This window comes from Numenius arquata, chromosome 27 (genome assembly GCF_964106895.1).
Source record: "Numenius arquata chromosome 27, bNumArq3.hap1.1, whole genome shotgun sequence".
Taxonomy (NCBI): Eukaryota; Metazoa; Chordata; class Aves; order Charadriiformes; family Scolopacidae; genus Numenius; species Numenius arquata.
In genome coordinates this window covers 1,039,821-1,062,383 of record NC_133602.1, presented here as the reverse complement: position 1 = coordinate 1,062,383, position 22,563 = coordinate 1,039,821, and the positions used below count along the sequence as shown (strand labels likewise).

General features: G+C 50.2%; 3 protein-coding genes across 3 annotated transcripts; all 3 read left to right on the top strand.

The window, feature by feature from the left end:
• The first annotated feature begins 10,606 nt into the window (after positions 1-10,606).
• Positions 10,607-12,205, top strand: LOC141476026 (uncharacterized). The gene is made up of 2 exons (XM_074164630.1): positions 10,607-10,701; positions 10,777-12,205. The coding sequence occupies exons 1-2, from the start codon at positions 10,607-10,609 to the stop codon at positions 12,203-12,205; spliced, it is 1,524 nt and encodes a 507-aa protein (XP_074020731.1).
• Positions 12,206-15,588: 3,383 nt separating this feature from the next.
• Positions 15,589-16,944, top strand: LOC141476025 (uncharacterized). The gene is made up of 2 exons (XM_074164629.1): positions 15,589-15,868; positions 16,034-16,944. The coding sequence occupies exons 1-2, from the start codon at positions 15,589-15,591 to the stop codon at positions 16,942-16,944; spliced, it is 1,191 nt and encodes a 396-aa protein (XP_074020730.1).
• A 537-nt stretch (positions 16,945-17,481) lies between these two features.
• Positions 17,482-20,923, top strand: LOC141475847 (uncharacterized). The gene is made up of 2 exons (XM_074164390.1): positions 17,482-17,493; positions 20,240-20,923. The coding sequence occupies exons 1-2, from the start codon at positions 17,482-17,484 to the stop codon at positions 20,921-20,923; spliced, it is 696 nt and encodes a 231-aa protein (XP_074020491.1).
• The last annotated feature ends 1,640 nt before the right edge of the window (positions 20,924-22,563 follow it).

The window sequence follows — 22,563 nt, the reverse complement described above, 5'->3', positions numbered from 1 at the left end:
AGTTGTTCTTGTTGGGGTACACAGACCTCATCATCGCTGTGTCCACATTCCTTGGCAGAGAGATACAAGTCATTAGGAGAAACGCTCTCAGAAAGAGCCCTAGCCAAAACCATAGATGGTTGAGTACTGTAATAAGGGCAAAAGGGCAATTTCTCAGTGGACCTGGGGCAAGAGCTAGTGCTGAGGAAAGAGTTGAAAGCTTAAATCCCTAAAATAGAGGCAGAACATGAGGGGTGGAGGCAGAAATGTTTCCAGATTAAAAATAATCCTTCCTTTCCAGTTCCTGCACCCATCTGACACCAAGGATTAAGTGGGTAGGTAGGGAGGGATGCTGTGCCTTGTCTGCAGAGATGGGGAGTGAGGAAACAGGCAGGAAAGAAAGCAATACTGTGGGAAGGAGAAACGCAATTTCTGCTCAGTCGAGGTGGATCTGTGTCCTCAGGACGAGGGTGGTGGTTGCACCAGAGCAGAGGCCACCACCATGAACAGAGCATGGCATCAGTCCTGGCCACCACCGGGGACTGTCAACCATTGAAGACGCACATTGTACCTGCGTCTGGGTGTCTGTGGTACCCGGCAGCAAGTCTTGTGTCACCAGATCATCTGGCAGCGAGGGCAGCTGTCTGTTGGGGGAGAGTGGGGAGGTCTTGCTTTGGTGGCAGTGGGATGATGAAGAGATAAAGCTGTTATGAATATTCTTCATGGACCACTGCGCCCCATCCCTAAAGGTTCAGAGTAGATGGGGAACAAGGGGGATGTCATGCTCCTGTAGCCCTGAGAGTTGCCCAGTTCTGTGCTCGCCTCACTGACACAAGTGTCCCACAGTGCCTTGATGTATGTCATATGGGGATGCCAGACATCACAGGCGTTCTGTGCATGAGACCATTTTATTAAATGTTTTGCCTTATTAAACCTAGTGAGAGAGAAATTAAAGTCTTAGGGAGAGATGGCTCACATCAAGGAATGGAAGACGATCCTCCATCCCACCAGCCACATTGCCTTTACCTCCCCATCCTTACCCACTGGCCTGTGATGTGCAAAAAGCACGGCTGGAATAGAGAATTAAACAGGAAATAATCTGAGGGCTTCCGAAACTGGTTGGATCTCCAGTGTGCCTTGGTTGCACCGACACCCAGCCCGTCTGCTCTCTGTCATCCAGCAGGAGCGTGGCCCTCTCCTACACTCAGGATGGATGGGAGGATCACACCTCTCTCACAACCCACACAGAGGATATAATCAGGAGATACCGAGCATACACATCATGAGAGCACATATGCCTCTGTGGCAATTATACTCCACCCTCCTGATACAGCTTTGGTAGCTACAAACTGTGCTATTCAGTGCACAAAAATATTCAGCGCACACACCGTTTTCTTGGGTTCTCTGCATTAAATAGCTAAAAAAAAAAAAAAAAAAAGAGAGCTCTGACCCCCAAATTCAGGGGACCTCTGCGTCTGCAATAAGATTTCCCTTCATTAAGGAGGGCTTTATCTGGGGATGAGACTTTCCCAAACCACTCTTCCCCTGTGTATAAAATGAGGATGTAATTCTGCTTTCTGTGATTTCCGGTCTTTGGTACTGAAACTGCCATTTATAGGCCTGGGAAAAGGGACCTTCAGTAGTTGGAAGGAACAGTTGGTTGGAAGCGAAACAATTCTATAATTAACAGATGAAAGACCTCAGTTAGCTCAGCCAGGACTGAGACAAGCGGCAGAGCTAATTTCAGTTAACGCAAGCATTTAACTTTGCTATTGAAATGCAGGAATATGGTGTCAAATTCTGATTTTCTTGCTCTCTCCCAACAGTTTGCAAACTCTACTGTTTTGCTGCTTGCAAAAAGTGCTTTAACAAAGTGCCAGCACCTCCATGTTCCTCTGACCTCTCCAGCCCAGCCTCATTTAGAGCAACCAAATCAAGCTTTGTGATGCCTCACTCCCCAGCACACGCACCTAAAATCCCAGGACTCATCTTTTATGTGCCAGAACATGCTAAACCTCTTACTCCTGCATCCTGACTGCCCTTGATCTTAATAGCAGAGATAAACAAGCTGTTCTAGATATGCTAAGTATACGCTGCAACCACAGCCCTTAATTTGGTTTTCAGACAAACAGTGAATCCCTTGACATCTGTCTTCCCTGCCCTACTTACTTCCCCAGCCCAGGCACACCACAGAGGGGTCTTCATCACGTTAGGAGTTGCATGGTCTCAGCTGGGTGTTTCTAGATGTAAATATAACAGTCGTGTTGTAGGAAATACTGCACCAAAACTCAGTGAAAGACCAGGCGGTAAAGGGAATTCATTTTTCTTTTATTTAACTTTATTTAGCTCTACCCACTCATCCACTCTCAAGCAACCAGGTGTGTGTGACTACTCTATGCAAGACCACTTGGGAACAACACAAAGGTACCGAGGTATCTGCTGGGCTCTTCTTGACTGGCAGCAATGAGCTGTGTTTTCGGCAAGCCTTTTATAAAAATCAATAATTATAGGAGGATATTTTGCCCCTGTCACCCTCCTTGGTTCCTGGACGAGGTTGCAGCCTGCTGACCCATTCCCTTATTTTACACATCATACAGTTTCTCTCTGCTTGTTGGGATAAAAGAAAGAGCAAACACACTAGTGATATGAATAGTTAAGAGTTCTTGGGTTTTACCCGGAATATGGTTTTGCAAATTGCATGCTTTTACAACTGTTTGAAAGCTCAAGATGGATGATGAAAAGTTTTTTCTAAGAGACAGTGGAAATTGCTTTTTTGGGCCTCTTACAGATGAAACCCTGAAGCTGTACCATGAAATCATAGAGTGGTTTGAGTTGGAAGTGACCTTAAAGACCACCCAGTCCCCACCCACCCACCATGGGCAAGTACATCTCCCACCAGACCAGGTTGCTCCAAACTCCGTCCAACCTGGCCTTGAACCCCTCCAGGGATGGGGCAGCCATATCTTCTCTGGGCAACCTGGGCCAGGGTCTCACCACCCTCACAAGAAAGAATTTCTTCCCGAGATCTCATCTCAATCTCCCCTCTTTCAGGTTAAAACCCTTCCCCCTCGTCCCATCGCTCCCCTCCCTGATCAAGAGTCCCTCCCCAGCTTTCCTGTAGGTACTGGAAATCCCTTTCAGATGAGACCCTTTGACACTACAAGGGAGAGGGTCCTTTGTCCCCTGCCACCAATGATCATGCCTCCTACCTCCCAGGAGGGTGGCCGTGCGGTGGGGGGTTTGGTGAGGTCAACGGGCACCGACTGATGGAGAATCGTCTGAGAGACAGGAATGCAAAGATCAGATAAGGCTGAGCAGGTCTCATGCTCCGGGGCAGGAAAGGCACATGGGCAACGCAAGGAAGGAAGCACTTAGCAGAGACTACGGGTGGCACAGCCTACGGCTCTCTGTCATGAAGCGTGGCTCTGAAATAATAAAGCAAGCTACGGTTGCCTCAATCAGCTCTATCTGAGTGAAAGATCCTTCGAGGCTGCCACTTAAAAGCTTGCCTGGAGCTGGAGGGTTTTATTGGAGGAACTTGCTGCTGCTGTTTGTAATAATTCCAGCTTGACAGAAGAAAGGCATGAAAAGTGTGAGCGAACTGTGTATCTGGAGTGAATTCCCCTGCGGCCTTTACAGTTAAGGGATGAGGTGCTACAAGAGGGCAATGGCAAAGATGACCCCTTTTATCTCTTAACCCATGAGTAAATGTAGCAAAATACTGTGTGTCTGCAATAAATGATACTCTGTCATCCAGAGGGACTTTCCCTATTCTTATGTGCTCCTGAGGGGTTTATACAGAGCCTGTTGCATGTTTATCTGCCCGCAGGATATAAAACTCCTGATATTGTCTTGATTGTTTTTTCAAAACTGGTCCTTTTTGGTGGTGTTCTCTCTGCCGGTGACGATGCAGTCAGTGCCCAGAGCATCCCAGCCTCTCTCACTGCTACTGTCTATATAACTACCAGTGAATATAGCAATGAAGTAGCTTTTGGACTTTCTTTAAAGCTAAAATCATATAAGCTGGCCATGTCCCCTGGCTGTGTCAGGCACAGCCTAAGCAAAAACACCGGGAAGTACCAATGAAATTACAACAGTCCACCCCACCACGGGCAAAGACAGCTCTTTCAGTGCCTGCACGGCTGTGGATGACTCCCATGACATGAGGGGATGTGGTGGCTGCACTCTCACAGTGCTGCCAGGTCACTGCCATAACTGTCAGGGAGGACAACCAGCCCCTCTGCTCTTGTGTTGAGGTCTCTGCAGGCCAGAGGGGTTAAAATTAAAAACAGTCCTAACCCAGGGGCTCCTACATGACTGCAAGTCTACATGAAGACCCCTTCACTTCTTCTTTGGTTGTTTGGGTTTCTTGCCTCCGTTTCTCTGTAGGTCAAATCGTACAAGGCCGTAAATCACCTGGACCCTCCCAGATTTGCATCACTTCAGCCTCTGCCTCTATAGGCACATGTTGTCTTTTGGGGAGTCTGAACTCATTGGGCCAGAGTCCAATGTGTGTCCCTACAGCCCCTGGCAATAACGTGGGTGTCATTAGACACATAATATACCTCCTACCAATCTTCCAGTTACAACACAGTATAATGACATGCCAGAGCCACGTCCGGGTGTTCAGAACCATTTTCTAGAATGAGACGTAAATTACCTTTGTCTATAAAGATAAAAGTCCCTCTCTCCTCCCTCACATTTCCTTTCTGGACTGTTGGACCCCCCTGTAGGGGGGATGTGAAAGTAAATCACTTGTTTTTTCCTGAAAATCCAAGAATATGTCTGCCTTTCCCTATTTCTTCACTCTACTTGTAGTAGGTGGAGCCATCCAATGACTTTAATGTAGCCGAAAACAAAAGAGGTGGTGGAAGGGAGATATCAATCAGAAATGACGAGCCCAAGATTATGGCAAGTAGGTGGGTAGTTGTGGTTGGGTTTGGCTGATAAATAAATCAATCATTGTTTCTTTCCAAGAGGAGGACTAGATACTATATAAAAGTTCTCACACACCAGGTTTCCTCACTCCGTTTGACTTCTTTCCACTGGTTCGTGCCGTGGGACACGGTAAGTTATTTAATGCTACTGATGAAAACTAACTTGGCTGATTAGCTTTGGAATGCTAAACTGGAAAAGGTGGGAGGAAATATGGCTTTTGGGTCTCATAGTCCAAAAATTTCTCCTTATTTATAGTCAATTATTTTTTTTTCCTAATGATTCAGGCTGTGGCATCACTTAATCACACAGAAAAGGGGGAGAGCTGGGACATAGAAAACATGGTCTTTGGGACCCCTTTGATTTCTCTTGGCCCAACACCATGTGGTACCACTGTCTAATAAATACTCTTGGAATATAAATCTTAAGAAAAAGGACAGGTAAAAGAGTTTTTGCAGGTACTTAGCAGATGGAAACAAAGGAACTGAAATACAAAATGGGTGCCTATTCTCATTTTCCAGCTTTTTTATCTAAATTGGAAAGGTTTCTCTTTTCCACCTTTTTTTTTTGGAGGAACCATTTTCTCCTCTGGCATGTTTGGACACCTCAACTGACCTGCAGATCCTTTTCACTGGTAGAGCTGTCACTTGCCTGTCAGAGGAATAATAAATTCCGGCTGCCAGCAGACAAGGATGTGGGCTGTGGTGGGGGTTAAGTGCCAAAGAAGCACTCAAACTTCACAGCATCCCCATAGGTTTCAGCCTCGGGTACAGGCACCCATCAAACCCTTGTAAGTGGTGACCTAGAGCTGCTTCATGCACCTGCTTTTCATTTTCCTTCATTGCTCACATCTTTTCCACTGGCTGTTGCTCTTTCTTCTAATTTTTAAGAAGAAATCAAACAGTCTCTGTGGTCTTTTGAAGCTGAGATTGAAGAATTTCAAAGTGCAATGAAATTATTGTCATGCAAATGATGACCCGTGTTCTTTGTTTCTTGTATGACACGGAATACTAATACCTGTCCCTGAGCATTACAGCCCTTTCAAAATTCCCAAACCACGTTTGGATAAGGGTAATTCTGGTGTACCACGGCCTTGTGTACCTCTCACTGTGGCATGCCACCCAGCCAACTTGCTGCAAGAAGGAATGATTAAGGAACAATTACAGTTGCACCTGCCCTAGAAATAAAAATCCAGTTATATATGGACAGAGGACATCCTGTGGAAGACCTGATCAAGGGCTATGGAATGAGCTGAAAACTTCCCAGGGCCTTCCTGGTAATCATTTTAATTTATGAATTCCTGAGGTTGACAATACCCTTTTGCATTATCTATCAGAGGTGGATGGAGTGGGGGCAAAAAGGGAACAGAAGGTATTTTCTCACATCAGCCTGCCTTTGGAAAGGGTCGAGGAGGCACCGTAACAAAAGCTTTCCTCCCCCTGGTTTTTCTAAGGCCTGTTTTTTCTTTCTCTTGGAGGACTCTCTGACGCCAGGACGATGGGTTCCCATCAGCAAAAGGGCGACGGCCAAGGCATGTCTGAGCAGTCTGGTGGATGCCATGGCGGTGGTGGCGGAGGAGGTTCATGCCATGGTGGTGGTGGCGGAGGAGGTTCGTGCCATGGCGGTGGTGGAGGAGGATGCTGCCACAGTAGCGGTGAAGGAGGATCTATAGTATACCAGAGCCAAGGATCATCCTGCCATGGAGGAGGCGGCGGTGGCGGCGGCGGCAGCGGTGGGGCTATTTACCAGACCCACATGTCATCATCCTCCTTTGGAGGTGGAGGAGGAGGCCACCAGAGCATCAGTGGCGGCGGAGGTGGTGGTGGCTCAGGCCACCAGGGACAAGGACCCATCTGCATTATTGGAGGAGGAGAAGGTGGTGGGGGGGGGGGGGGAGGAGGAGGTGGTTCAGGCTACCAGGGCCAAGGCCCCATCTGCATTGGAGGCGGTAGCATGGGAGGGGGAAGTGGGGGAGGTCATCAAAGCCAAGGCTCCATCTGCATTATTGGAGGAGGCAGTGGTGGTGGAGGAGGAGGTGGTGGTGGCTCAGGTCATCAAAGCCAAGGTCCCATCTGCATTGGTGGAGGAAGCGGTGGTGGTGGAGGTGGTTCAGGCCATCAGGGCCAAGGACCCATCTGCATTATTGGAGGAGGGGGAGGAGGTAGCGGTGGTGGAGGAGGAGGAGGTGGTTCCGGCCACCAGAGTAAAATGCCCATCTGCATTGGAGGTGGCAGCATAGGAGGGGGAAGTGGGGGAGGTGGTGGCTCAGGTCATCAAAGCCAAGGCTCCGTCTGCATTATTGGTGGAGGCGGTGGTGGTGGTGGAGGCGGTGGTGGTGGCTCAGGTCATCAAAGCCAAGGTCCCATCTGCATTATTGGTGGAGGCGGTGGTGGTGGTGGAGGCGGTGGTGGTGGCTCAGGTCATCAAAGCCAAGGTCCCATCTGCATTGGTGGAGGAAGCGGTGGTGGTGGAGGTGGTTCAGGCCATCAGGGCCAAGGACCCATCTGCATTGGTGGTGGTGGAGGGGGAGGTGGTAGTTCAGGCTACCAGGGACAAGGACCTATCTGCATTGGTGGCGGTGGAGGGGGAGGTGGTGGTTCTGGTCATCAAGGCCAAGGTCCCATCTGCATTGGTGGAGGTGGTGGTGGTGGAGGAGGTGGTGGTTCAGGCCACCAGGGCCAAGGTCCCATCTGCATTGGTGGAGGTGGTGGTGGTGGAGGAGGTGGTGGTTCAGGCCACCAGGGCCAAGGTCCCATCTGCATTGGTGGAGGTGGTGGTGGTGGAGGAGGTGGTGGTTCAGGCCACCAGGGCCAAGGTCCCATCTGCATTGGTGGAGGTGGTGGTGGTGGAGGAGGTGGTGGTTCAGGCCACCAGGGTCAAGGTCCAATCTGCATCAGTGGAGGTGGTGGAGGAGGAGGTGGTTCAGGCCACCAGGGCCAAGGCCCCATTTGCATAGGAGGAGGAGGAGGAGGTGGTGGTGGTTCAGGCCACCAGGGCCAAGGATCCATCTGCATCATTGGGGGAGGTGGTGGTGGAGGTGGAGGTGGTTCATCCAGTTCTGGGATGCCCATTCAACAGCAGACCCAGACAATCTCCTGGCCACCGCAGACCAAACACAAGTAGTGTCTGCAGAAGGGACTCTCAGATCAAGAAAGCCCAAGATACAAACATGCCTCACATTTCTTTCTCTATTAAATTTAAGAATATTTGCATTATTCTTTTCTCCTCTTCCTGAGGATTTTTCTGCTTAGCTTCTCCAGCTGACCAGAACCTCTGGTGTTACGTATCCATAACTTCCAGCCAGGGTTGTTTCACATGTCTGTCATCTGCCTCAGTTTTCTAGTGCTTGCACAAGACAATAAAACTTGCAGTTCTAGAGAGCTTCCGTGTCTGAGTGGTTGGATTTTGCTTTATAACACGACATTTGCATTATTTCCATTATTGTGGTTTTATTTTGAGCTGATGCTGTTTTAATAAAGCTCCACAGCACGAGTGCATTGAAACCCCACCCTGGAAAAGAGATGCTGGATGCACTGAATATTCTTGGGTCATCTTTTAATGTCTGTTGTTACTCATGATCCCGACTTTTGCCCGTTGGATAAAGTACCCCAAAGCTAAACGTTGCATTTTCTCTACCTCATCAAAATGTCATGCAGTGCCCAAGTTTTAAATGGGATGGGAGAAAAAAGGTGCAAAAATTCTGGTGCAAAGAGTTACAAGACACTATTACAGGTGTGAAGATGAGGCCCTTGCACATGCACAGTACAGGAGCTCTTGGTGCTCGCAGCTGCACCAGGCACCTGTGGAAGAGAAATGAGGGGTCTCTCCAATCCTTCCTCCAGCTCTGAACCCCTCATGGAGCCAATGGTAGGGCCAGGACTTCAGAAAGCCCCTTCCAAGCCAAGCCTGGAATAACTAGGGATCTCCTCATTCCCACAGGAATAAAACACGGCTCCAGGTATGAGTCTTCAGAGGGAGTTTCCCTACGGGAAGTGATTTCTTTGATGTGGTATATTGTGGCAATTAGCAGGGAAAGGAAAATAAACCTTCTCTGCCTGAACTGTTCTACGTGAGGCAGATGACAGAAGCCTGGAAGTGTCCCAGAAGAGACAGGAGTGACCTACACGTATAGCAAGTAAAAGAGCTTCACGTTTACATGGGCTTCTACCCTCCCCTTGGGGGCCCCAGGGATACATGCATCCTCAAAACACATCCGGACAAGCTCCTCTAGCCAGTGCTGCCACTGGAACAGCTGAATTGCCTGGAATTTTATTAGGGAAAGTCATAGGGTGCTAAAATACCAGGGACTGGGAACTGTACAAACACCGCCGTCGCCTGCATGGTGATAACAGAAAGCTCAGGGTCCCACTTCAGGGAGGTGGAAGCATCGCTGTTGAACGTTCCTGCACCCAGAAATGGCCCAGGATCAAGAAAGTGGGAACCCAGGTTTCAGAGGCTCCCGGAGTGACAGCAGGAGCACAGAGGCATCCTCAGCTGCTTTTTCAGAAACACGAGAGCCATCTCCCAAACTGGGATGAATTCATCCTTTTGGTTAATATCTATCAAGATGCTGATACGTAGGGTGGATGCTGGATCTGGTACCTGCAGCACTTCCAACTCCTTTCTAAAATCGGCATCACCACTCCTCCTAGAGGCAGTGCAAAGCCTGTCTGGCCTCTGTGCTGTCCATAGCGGTGCACTCCAACAACAATCATGATGTAGTGGGGAAGTCCAGGCACGTGAGATTCTTTTGCCGCCCCAGCAGTTCTACCCAGTGCAGCCCCCTCCATTCCCCTGGATGTCTCCATTCTCTATGACACACCATAAACATGAGTCTCCACAGCCCCTTCCGCTGTCAGTCACCACCCCGGCAGCGTCACCCAGCTCAAGCGGATGGTGCCAACCAGTCCCACAATCCTACCTTGAAAGTCAACCGCGGGAGCTGAGCTCACATGCAGTCCCCGCAGCCAAACTGCAGGTAGCCTAGGAAGTGATGCACGAGGGAGGCATTGATCGGATTGGGTGAGTCAGGACAAGTGGGCTGAAGGACTACAGCTTGTTTAGTAAATAAAGCCATCACCATTCCTTTGGATGCCTCACTTCCCACTCAGGAAAACTAGAAACGGTATAAAAGTTGCTGGATCTCACAGAGCTTCATTCGCTCAGCTTTGCTCTCAGGTACCCGTGGTCAGAACCAAGAAGGGTAAGTCCATTTCTGCCAAAGGGAGCGATTCTTCTTTGATTTTCAGGCTTGCAAGACACAAATGCATTGCTAAAGTACGCCTGGTGGGTGGTGGCTTGAAGGGCAAGAAGGTTGCTTTGATGAATTTAAATCTCCTGTGGATATCAGCAGAAGCAGGATCATCCCGTGCTACTGAAAATCATGTGTTTCATCAGTTTAGAGACTGGGATGGGAAAGCTATGGGATAAAAGACTTTAAATGATGGGTTGATTAACTTTAGCAATATGAGAGTCTCCCCCTAGCAAAAGGCTCTAAGTGTGGCTTGGGTGGTTACATGGGTTACATTGAGCACAAAGTACTCAGAAGAAAGGAAGTTCATTGGTTCTGGAGACCATCTGTCCATGTCGTCAGGCTGTACACAGGTCCTTCTGGCTCGGGGAAACTCTCATGATGAAGGTTTCTGCTCTTGAGTAACACCTATGCTGTTTCTTGCAGGATCACTGCTCAAAGATGTGCTCCAGACAGTCCTCCCAGTCCAGTGGATGTCACAGTGGGGGCTGCTGCTGCTGCCATGGGGGCAGCTCCTCCAGCTACCAGTCTCAGGGCTCCTCCTGCTGTGGGGGCTCAGGCTCAGGCAGCTACAGTGGGGGCAGTGGGGGCAGCTCCGGCAAGATCATTGTCAGCTCTGGTGGTGGAGGAGGTGGATCCTGCTGCGGTGGGGGCTCCTCAGGTTACAGCATGGGAGGAGGATACAGCGGTGGAAGTGGGGGATCTGGCCAGAAGATCATTATTAGCTCTGGTGGTGGAGGAGGTGGCTCATCTGGATGCTGTGGTGGGGGATCCAGTGGTGGGTCTTCAGGAGGGAAGATCATCATTGGAGGTGGAAGTAGTGGGGGATCATCCGGATGCTGTGGTGGAGGATCCAGCTATGGCATGGGAGGAGGATCCAGTGGTGGGTATTCCGGATCAAAGAGCATTATGGGAGGTGGAGGTAGTGGAGGTTCTTCTGGATGCTGTGGTGGAGGATCCAACTATGGCATGGGAGGAGGATCCAGTGGTGGGTCTTCAGGATCAAAGAGCATTATGGGAGGTGGAGGTAGCGGAGGATCATCTGGATGCTGTGGTGGGGGATCCAGTGGTGGCTCTTCAGGAACAAAGATTATAATTGCAGGTGGAGGTAGTGGAGGTTCCTCTGGATGCTGTGGTGGGGGATCCAGTGGTGGGTCTTCAGGATCAAAGAGCATTATGGGAGGTGGAGGTAGCGGAGGATCATCTGGATGCTGTGGTGGGGGATCCAGTGGTGGCTCTTCAGGAACAAAGATCATCATTGGAGGTGGAGGTAGTGGGGGTTCCTCTGGATGCTGTGGTGGAGGATCCAGCTATGGCATGGGAGGAGGCTATGGTGGTGGGTCCTCAGGATCAAAGAGCATTATGGGAGGTGGAGGTAGCGGAGGATCATCTGGATGCTGTGGTGGGGGATCCAGTGGTGGCTCTTCAGGAACAAAGATCATCATTGGAGGTGGAGGTAGTGGGGGTTCCTCTGGATGCTGTGGTGGAGGATCCAGCTATGGCATGGGAGGAGGCTATGGTGGTGGGTCCTCAGGATCAAAGAGCATTATGGGAGGTGGAGGTAGCGGAGGATCATCCGGATGCTGTGGTGGGGGATCCAGTGGTGGCTCTTCAGGATCAAAGATCATCATTGGAGGTGGAAGCAGTGGAGGATCATCTGGATGCTGCGGTGGAGGATCCTCTGGCTACAGCATGGGAGGAGGATACAGCGGTGGAAGTGGGGGATCTGGCCAGAAGATCATTGTGAGCTCAGGTGGTGGAGGAGGTGGTTCATCTGGATGCTGCAGTGGGGGATCCAGTGGTGGGTCTTCAGGAGGCAAGATCATCATTGGAGGTGGAAGTGGCGGGGGATCTTCTGGTTGCTGCAGTGGAGGATCCAGTGGTGGAGGTGGTGGTTCCTCAGGCCACACAATCATCATCAGCTCTGGAGGGGGCAGTGGAGGCCAGTCTATGCAGCAGAAATGCCCCATTGTCATTCCCAGCATTGAGTCCCATCAGACCAAGCAGGGCTGTTACTGGCCCTCCAGCCAGCAGAAGTAACACCCATAGGTGGCCTCAGTTTTAAAGAACAGCCCTGCCTCTTCATTCCAAGTTTGCCTCTTACCTCCCAGCATGTCCTCTTCTCTTCCCTTGATGCTGCATCCCTGTGCTTTGAACTCCCAGATGGTTCTTCTCACCCATCAATATGAAAGGAAATAAAGATTACTCTGTATGGAAAGAACTGGTTTTCGAGGTTGCTTTTATCTTTTTTTCAGTCCCCTGTTTACTTTCAAAAAATGAATAATACATCAAATACATTCAGCCGTGAAACCTTTTTCAGCCTGCAGTGCTGGAGCAGACAGTTAGTAACAGCTCTTGCTTGAGAGAAACCTTGTTGTTTAAGCAGATGATCATTGTCCCTCCTGCAAATAATGTCCACCAAGGCTGCAACTTCTACCTAGGAAATAGCTCCACCTCGATCTCCCCTTCCCAGAGAAGGAAGATCATGAGCTATGGGTTTCACTGCAGGGGTTTCCAGTGCAGACAGCAACATCTTTTGGAAATATAGTTGGGTTTTTACATACTCCATTTCTCTTATCACAAGAAAAAACGTTAATTATGGTAGGAAACACCCTCTAGCATTTGTGCTGAAGTCAGCAGCAAGTCCTCTTTGGGACACATGTGATTACAGACTTGCATTCAGTAAATTTTAAGCTGAGGGCTTTTTTGTCCGTCTCGCACACACAACTGGTAGGCAGGAAGCAAAGTTAGGAATAAAAGGGATCACTGGTCGTGCAAACACTTGAGGGATCATGACTTGCCGTCTTCTGCCTTTTGCAGAAAAATTGGAGAGCTCTTCTTACACCAGCAGCATCTTCACCATGTCCCATGCTCTCGGTGTTAGCATTGCTGGGCATGAAGGAAGCTGCTGGGAAAAAGGGTTGTAGAATCTGGCCAAGGTTTTTCTCTCTCTCATAACAACACACACCCAGGCACCATCCACTGAAGGGTTTGCAGTGATGAGACTGAAAGATAACGGGACCTGCCAGCCCATCCCAAGGGTGACTGGACTCCAGGGCAGAAAAGAGCCCAGAGAGAGCATCAGAAAACAGGCAGCGGGGCCAAATTTGGAGCAGCCTCAACTGGAGACTTTTGCATCCACCCTTGCCTTTACCCGACAGAGGTATTAAAGCTGCTTTTTAATCTGGGGAGTTGTGGCAATGGGAGCCTCTCCAGCATCTGTGGTTCCAGCCACGTTCTTCCTCCACATGTGTCAAGTGCCAAAGGGGCACAAAGTGGCAAGTGCCACACGTGTGCCTGTGCTACAGGGTCAGTGTTTCCAGTCCCTGTAGGGCCCAGCCCTGGGGTGTCCACACACCAGTGTTCGCAGGATCACCTCTCACCACCCCTGCCAAAAGCCTCCACAGCCTTCCCTCATGCCCTGGGTCCTGATGAGCTGCAAATCCTGGGTGTCCCTTTGTGCAAGTACCTACAGGTTCAACGCACAGAAGGGATCAAGGTGTTGCAATGCTTGGTAGCATCGACAACGCCCACACTTCACGGGTGAGAGCCAGAATTGCAGTGAGACCTTAGCTTTCCCTTTGGTGGGGAGCTGAGGCCACTGGAGGGAGTCCAAAGCCCCCTGCACCCACGTTCCTGGTGCTGATGCTCCTGTCCACATACCAATGGAGTTGCGTGCATGCTCAAAATCATGATCATCGTGACAGGGCTGGGCTGCTTGCTGCTGCTGTCATGCATCCTCTCAGCTTAAAACCCCCCAATTATGCTTTCCTCTACTCAATCTCCCGCGAGGGTGGATGGTGTTGTCAGCCTCCAAGCATGTGTGACGCAGTGACAGGATGAAGCTGCTGCAAAACACAGCAGCCAGCACTGCGATAACTGTGCTGACAAACTGTCATTCTCCAGAAAGCAAAATATCCAGATGCCTCCCCAGCCTCAGGTGTGGATGGGCTGGCCTGAGAAGCAGGACCCTCAGAAAACAAGACAGAAGAAATGTTTAATGTCCTAGAGTTCAAGGGTAGGGTCTTGATGGCCTTCAAATGCAGCTTTGCAAATAGAAAGGCTACAAGACTTTCCCCACCACAGCCTGGTGACCAGGACCCCTGGGGAGCTGGAGCTGAGCACAGACCTCTCTGATCGATCCAGCGGCAGCATCCACCTTGGGCTCCCAACAGGGTGAGGGGAAATGTCCCTCGTGTCTCTGCCATCCTTGCAGAGCCCTCTGAAATGGATCCGGGCTGATGTCCGCCAGAGCGGTGCACTGCCCCATCAGAGGTGATACCTCTGGCCTGTCAAGCACATGGTTGCCTTTCCCAGTGGGTTGGATGTACTCCTGCCCCTCCATCCAGCTCCCCATCTCACCAGTCCTTGAGAAAACCCCCTTTCGCCAAAAAACCCTCTGAGACTTGGTCTACCCTTGTCCTTCCATCACTCTCTAGCCCCAACCCACTCCCTTAGCATCTGCTCTGTCTCCGCTCTCTGCTGAGTACCCAAGAAGCTGCATCCTTGCAGAAGTGGGTTGGGGACCACCTAAAATAGACCCCCAGAAGCCATTTGCCCGCTATGTTTTAGAGCAAGACTCCCGGAAAAGAATCATTAGGTAGAATTAGCGACTGCGATGCAGAATGTAATTGATACATCTCCTTCATATCACCTATAGGCTGCTGCAAGTGAGTCAAAGAAGGAGGCAGCTAAAGCCAGGCGCAGTAAATACATCTCAGCATTCCTTCAGGTGTCTCACTTCCCTTCGGAGCACATCGCATACAATATAAAAGCTCACCTATCCCAAGGCTCCTCATTCGTCTGCCGCCAAGCCTTGCAAGCATTTCCAGTTGCAAGGAAGGTAAGCCCGTTGATACGGAAACTCTTTGAACCCTTGTGCAGAGAGGTCGCTCCACCAGTTGGTCTTTGAGAATGATTTGAGTGAGGGAACCACGCCAATCAGGTGTTGGATGGAGTTTTCCAAAATGCAGTGTGGTGTGCTAACAGGACTGCCCTTCTTAGAGAAGGGAGTTGTAGCCAAAATTCTAAGGGGACACAAATCTGGCTGAATTTTCTGCTGCTGTGAGTTTTAGCAGTCTGTATCTCCAGAAGGATCTTCACTGGGACTAAAGCTTTTAGACTCACAGCTCTGAACATGTCAGAGCACGTGTGCAAATCCCCAGAATAACTCTCAGTCTTCCTGCCTGTGGAGTTTTTCTGTAACTGTTGTGATCTGCAGACCAGTCCCTGGGTGCAGGTCTTTCCTGCTAATGAGGGTGAGGGAGTTTATGAAGCTGCCATTCTTATGGGACTGTAGAAGATGGGGCAGAGGGGTTATTTCCTGGGTGCTGCTCCAATTTTGGTTTGTTGTGAACGTGCAGCATCATCTCCAAGTGGCTCCTTTCTAACAGGACTGTTTCTTACAGGGTCATTGCTCAAAGATGTGTTCCAGACAGTCCTCTGGAGGTTGCCATGAAACATCCTCCCAGTCCAGTGGATGCCACAGTGGAGGCTGCTGCTGCTGCCATGGGGGCAGCTCCTCCAGCTACCAGTCTCAGGGCTCCTCCTGCTGTGGGGGCTCAGGCTCAGGCAGTTATGGCGGGGGCAGCTCTGGCAAGATTATCATCAGCTCTGGCGGTGGAGGAGGTGGATCCTGCTGCGGTGGGGGCTCCTCAGGTTACAGCATGGGAGGAGGATACAGTGGTGGCAGTGGGGGATCTGGCCAGAAGATCATTGTGAGCTCAGGTGGTGGAGGAGGTGGCTCATCTGGATGCTGTGGTGGGGGATCCAGTGGTGGGTCTTCAGGAGGGAAGATCATCATTGGAGGTGGAAGTAGTGGGGGATCATCCGGATGCTGTGGTGGGGGATCCAGTGGTGGGTCTTCAGGAGGCAAGATCATCATTGGAGGTGGAAGCAGTGGAGGATCATCTGGATGCTGCGGTGGGGGCTCTTCAGGCTACGGCATGGGAGGAGGATACAGCGGTGGCAGTGGGGGATCTGGCCAGAAGACCATTATTAGCTCAGGTGGTGGAGGAGGTGGCTCGTCTGGATGCTGTGGTGGGGGATCCAGTGGTGGGTCTTCAGGAGGCGTAATCATCATTAGAACTGGAGGTGGTGGGGGTTCCTCTGGATGCTATGGTGGAGGATCCAGCTATGGCATGGGAGGAGGATCCAGTGGTGGGTATTCCGGATCAAAGAGCATTATGGGAGGTGGAGGTAGTGGAGGATCATCCGGGTGCTGTAGTGGGGAATCCAGTGGTGGGTCTTCAGGATCAAAGATCATCATTGGAGGTGGAAGCAGTGGAGGATCATCTGGATGTTGCAGTGGAGGATCCAGCTATGGCATGGGAGGAGGCTACGGTGGTGGGTCTTCAGGATCAAAGATCATCATTGGAGGTGGAAGCAATGGAAGTTCCTCAGAATGCTGCAGTGGAGGATCCTCAGGCTATGGCATGGGAGGAGGATACAGCGGTGGCAGTGGGGGATCTGGCCAGAAGATCATTGTGAGTTCAGGTGGTGGAGGAGGTAGTTCATCTGGATGCTGCGGTGGGGGATCCAGTGGTGGGTCTTCAGGAGGCAAGATCATCATTGGAGGTGGAAGTAGTGGGGGTTCCTCTGGATGCTGCAGTGGAGGATCCAGTGGTGGCAGTGGCAGTTCCACAATCATCATCAGCTCTGGAGTGGGCAGCGGAGGCTCCTCCCAGTCCATGCAGCAGAAATGCCCCATTGTCATTCCCAGCATTGAGTCCCATCAGACCAAGCAGGGCTGTTACTGGCCCTCCAGCCAGCAGAAGTAAAAGCTTCAGGTGGCCTCGGCTCTCATCAAGAACAGCTCTGCCTCTGCTGTGTCACCTTTGTCCCTCCAGACCTGGCTCTGTTAACCTGTTTCTTCCCAGCATGTCCTCTTCTCTTCCCTTGATGCCACATCCCTGTGCTGAGAACTCCAGGATGACCAACCTTGTCCCCTGCTGCTGGTGTTGGGATGCCTTTGATAAGGCTCTGCTGCTTTTCCAAATAGCACTTTTTATATCTAATAAATGTAATAGTATCTCAAAGCTGCTTTTTTGGGGAATTCATTTTTTCTTGTATTCTCACCCAGGATCTAAAAGTCTTGGAAATCTATCTGATGAGACATTTCACGCCTCCTTTCTGTAAAGAAGATGATGTGTTCAATGGTGTAATGCTGAAGATGTAGCTCTAAAGCCATCCAGTTTATAACCCTGGAGAGTTTGCACCTTCATTTTCCTGCTGGGCTCCATGACAAAGTAACAGCACAGCCCAAAACATCAAGCACTCACAGCACCCAACCTGGGCCCAGTGCAGCTATTCCAATCATGTCTTCTGAGGTACCAGCACCCAGTGACCATGTCCGTGGAGCTGGGCAGCACTGCTGGGAGACACGGCCAAGCCCATCAGGCCCAGTCCTGAAGAACAGGGATTGGGGCTGGCCATCAATAGCAGTTGTTGCCTCCCGAGGTGCCCAATAACACCATGTCAATGTCCACATCCCTGCCATCCTCACCCTTCACTCCCAGCTTGGCAAACCTCAGAGAATCTCTACCCAGAGGGTCAGCCTCACACGCTGAGGCAGCCAAATCAGTCCTGGACCAGGCAGAAGGAAGTAAAACCAGCAGCCAGTCCCTCAGGCAGCTCAACACACTCCAAAAAATGTCTCCAGGCCTTAATCCCTCCTTGCCCAACCTTCTGACATCCGCTTTGAAATGCCGAGGGCGGCACCACCACCCCTGTGCGCTGCTTTCTGCCCAGTAGATGTGGCCTTTTGCCAAACCCGGGACTCATCATCCCCACAGAAGAATTTCTCAGAGCTGAACAGACCTGATTCAGCCTGCAAGGGCTGCACTGTAGGGCCGAGCTGGAGCACCACAGGCTGCAGCATGGACATCGTGCTGGGCAGCACTACCAGCATGGCTACAGGACGTACCCCCTGGATCTATATCCCTGGAGTCCCTGGTGCTTGGTACAAGTACAGACTGGGTGGAGAATGGCGTGAGGGCAGCCCTGAGGAGGAGCGCTTGGGGGTGTTGGTGGATGAGAAGCTCAATGTGAGCCGAAAATGTTCACTAACAGCCCAGCAAGCCCCCCACCCCCTGGGCTGCATCCCCAGCAGTGTGGCCAGCAGGGTGAGGAGGGAGGCTCTGCCCCTCTGCTCTGCTCCAGTATCTGGAGCTCTGGGGCATCAGCACAGGAGAGACATGGACCTGTTGGAGCGAAACCTGAGGAGGCCCCGGAGATGCTGGGAGGGCTGGAGCCCCTCTGCTGGGAGGACAGGCTGAGAGAGTTGGGGGGGTTCAGCCTGGAGAAGAGAAGGCTCCGGGGAGACCTTGGAGTCCCTTCCAGTCCCTCAAGGGGCTCCAGGAAAGCTGGGGGGGGGACTCTTGATGAGGGAGGGGAGCGATGGGACGAGGGGGAAGGGTTTTAACTTGAAAGAGGGGAGATTGAGCTGAGATGTGGGGAAGAACTTCTTTGCTGTGAGGGTGGTGAGAGCCTGGCCCAGGTTGCCCAGAGAAGCTGTGGCTGCCCCATCCCTGGAGGGGTTCAAGGCCAGGTTGGAGGGGGCTTGGAGCAACCTGGTCTGGTGGGAGGTGTCCCTGCTCAGGGCAGGGGGGTGGAACCAAATGAGCTTTAAGGTCCCTTCCAACCTAAACCATTCTATGATCCACAGCTCCACAATTCTCTCCAGGGCCCCTAAACTTTCTCAGAGCATCTTGTAACATCCTTGCAAAATACCTGATCTCACTTTTGATGAGGTTCTGGTTCAGATGCAAATGTCTTCCTCAGAAAATCTTCAGCTGGAGCTACCAGTGTGATGCTGGAGGGATCAAGGTGCTATGTGGCCACCAGATGTTTTCTGAGCTTTTTCCTTCCCCTCTCCCAGGTACCTGCTGTTCATACCCACCCTGACAGTGATGCCCCGAGCCATGAGCACTGCCACATTGTTGAACTGCAGCTTCCCTGCCCCTTCCCTGAGCAGGACCCGGTCCCCACCACCCTCTGACCCACAATCACTAATCCTCTTGCTCAGCATTTCCCTACACCTACTCTCCCACCCACCTCTCCCAGTCTCCCTCACCTCACTGGGGGCCGAAGCGGTTCTCCATAGCTCAGGGCAGCAGCACAGGAATAGGATCATTAAGCAGAAGTAGCAATTACTGCCGCATGCCATGCAACAAGCGGCATGAAGAAAAGATATCGATCAGATGTCATGAGTCAAAGCAAACACTGAAATCAGAGTTTGGTAAATAAATCCTTGCCATTCCTTAGGGTGTCTCACTTCCCATATGCTAAACACCATATAAAAGTTCCTGTCCATTAAAGCTCCTCATTCAGTCGACTTTTATCTTCTAAATGTGTTTCCAATGGCTGAGGAGGGTAAGTCTGCTCTTTTCTGAGACTTTATTATTTCATATTCATGGGTGATAGCTTCATTTGAGATCTTGACACGTGCTTGCAGCAGGTACCCACACCTCCTGAGCATCCATAGCAAAGTTCTCAGGATCTGTACGGTTTCTTGCTACCGTACGGGGACAAGGTGAAGTCAGATCACCGGACTGAGAGCCATGGGGCTGAGGAAGCTAAAAACCCAGATGCATCCATAGTGGGACCAGCACATGATGACTGCACAGTCTTTGCAGTTTTAAATGTGTTTGCAACACGTGGGACACATTTTTTGATATTATTTAAGAACAAGCCTATGCTGTACTTCATTCTGGTTATACACCTCCATGGCTGTGCCCATTACCTTGTGTAAAAGACCTTGGGGATGCTACGTAATGATGGCAATAACACAGCCAACAACACCATCCTGCATGGAAATTTTGATCCACTGCTCTTGCAACAGTTTAAAAACAGTAGCAAGGATAATTCTTGCTATTTTTACATCTCTGCGGTTCCGGTCATGAAGATGAGCGGGGAAAACTATGGCAGTGATTAGATGTTGAAAGAATGTATTTCAGATTTTTGTTCTCTGGAAATACACCCTGGAGATAAGAAGGGGAATAGCTATCTCAGAAAGAGTCAAAATAAAGCAAAATGATGCAGGTTTGGGGTTTGGTCTTTTTTCTCCTCTTTCAGATTTATCACTGTCTCCGAGGGAGATGTCACCGTCAGAACAGGGGCTATAGCGGTGAGATCTCCTCACACCACAGAGGTCTCTGCAGTAGCAGTGGGGGCGTCTCGAGCCTCCAGGGACATGGCTCCTTCTTCTGTGGTGGGGAAGGCTCGGTCAGCTACAGCCGGAGACCTTCATTCTGCCAGCCCATGCCAACATCATCCACCTACAGCATTGGAGGGGGGTACAGATGTGGCGGTGAGGGATCTGTTGCAATAACCTGTGGTGACAGTGGGGAGACATCTGGCTGGAGCACTGCAGGGGGCACAGTCGCAGACTATGGCACTGGGGGTGGAATAGGGTGCAGCACTGAGGGCTCAGGCCGGAACATCATTGATAGCTCTGGAGGTGGTGGGTCCAGTTGCCACAGTGGGAGATTGGGTATCATCGAGGGAGGAGGCTCTGGATACAGGTACGATGTGTCACCCAGAGAAAACGCCTTAACAACGTATGGGGGCAGTGGTGGGTCGGGCTACTACAGCGGAGGATCGGGCTATGGCATTGAGGGGTGCTCAGGCCCAGAGCTCAGCTCTGGAGGTGGTGGGTCCTCCCAGGCCATGCAGCAGAAATGCCCCGTGGTGGTCCCCGACATCAAGGCCCACCAGAGCAAGAAGACCAGCCAGTGGCCCCTCAGCCAGAAGAAGTGACTGGCCCAGCAGCCGACCCTGCTCAAGCAAAAGTGCCCTGGATGTGTCATTGTGGTTGGGGACCTTCGCATTCCTCGCATTGGGCTGTGCTAGTAGTGCTTCTGTGAGCACCGCTGGGAAAGAGGATTTGTGCTTTGGTGATGAGAAAAGATTCTTCTCTCCATCTCCTTTTACTTGTGGGTTGGAAAATAAAACTTCGTAGTCCATGGGAAATTCCAGTATCTGAATGATTTCTTTAATTTCTGATTCCTTCACTCAAAACAGATACTCAAGGAGTCTATTTCACCACACAAGATTTATCTTCCAACATTTTTGCTATATATTTTACAACCGTACTCAAATGTAATACTTATTTCAACAGAATTAAAATACGTCATTTTTAACAGCAAGAGAAGGTTCTTAATTTTGCTCTTGCTGAAGTCAGAGCTTCTCCCATGCTGTTCCCATCAAACTGACCTGCCGAGACCCTCTGCATGGAAGGTTAAGGAGATATGCAAAACTCCCAGGTGATTTCCAACTGATTATTATTTACAGCATGACCTTGGGAGTGCACAGTTATTTACTTGGAAACAATTACACGCCAGGCTCCTGCCCCAGAGAGATTGCAGGGGATGTCGTAAGCCAGAGCACGTAACCCTTCTGCTTGCACCAGTGGCATGAGGCAACTCCAACATGCTCGTTTGCTTCTTCGCAGTAACCTGTTTCATGACATTTTTTGATAGGATCAGGCCCTAAATTAGGCACAGGAAGAGGATGTTTCCTCTGTGCTGATGGGACAGTGCGGGGGAGGCTTGAACATCCCGTGCCGGTTGTTCCATGGTATTTGTCAAATATTTAGCATTTTGGGACTGTTCTCTGGGGTTTTTTTAACTCCTCCAAATATTGATAATAAAGGAAAAAAACCACCCATAGATCTATGTTCATTTAAAAGGGAGACAAAAGAGCATAAAATTACATTGTAAAATATTTCTTACCATAAAAACCCAGAAAATTTAGAAAATTTTACCCTGATGTTTGTAAAACACCACAGCTTACAAAAAAAAAAATTTCCTCTGAGCTCTAGCCCTGTATTTGGTGCCACAATGGGTATTTTCACACTGTAAAATGTTGTAAAACTGAAGGGCTGCAGTGCAGGGAACATTGCACCAGGTTCTGTCACCAGCCATATTAAATTCCATTCTAAAATTAGACAGCATTATCATTTATTTGCATCTACTTACCACTTCATTATTGATTTCTGTTATTTTCCCTACTTCATCTGATAGCATCAAAGGTAGCAAAAAAACTCAGAAAGCTCAAACAACTTCCGAGAGACTTCCAAAAAAACAATTAGAGACTGGAGTACTGAAAACTCATCTATTCAACTAACTGAGCAAAAACCGTCCCAAAATTTCAGTCCCCCCAGAAAAAAAGGGAAAATAGAAAACACTTTAAAAATGAATTGCTTGTTCACTGTCCCACCTGGCTGGTTCTTTGAGGCTTGTATCAAAAAGCATTCCACAAGCTTAGAAGTGAGCTGGATTAAATAATAGTGTAATAGACCCGGAGGAGGAGGAGGATGGTCTTGCATCCAGAGCTTGAATGTGAGGAGCTGGGGCTGCATCCCACTGCCTTTCCCGACACACTGGAGCATGAGGCTG

Excerpts from the sequence above, each read along its gene's own strand:
- LOC141476025 (XM_074164629.1), top strand. The coding sequence starts at position 15,589 with ATGTGTTCCAGACAGTCCTCTGGAGGTTGCCATGAAACATCCTCCCAG. Across the intron at positions 15,869-16,033 it reads TGGTGGCAGTGGGGGATCTG|GAGGCAAGATCATCATTGGA; the intron begins GCCAGAAGATCA and ends GTGGGTCTTCAG.
- LOC141476026 (XM_074164630.1), top strand. The coding sequence starts at position 10,607 with ATGTGCTCCAGACAGTCCTCCCAGTCCAGTGGATGTCACAGTGGGGGC. Across the intron at positions 10,702-10,776 it reads TCCAGCTACCAGTCTCAGGG|CAGCTCTGGTGGTGGAGGAG; the intron begins CTCCTCCTGCTG and ends CAAGATCATTGT.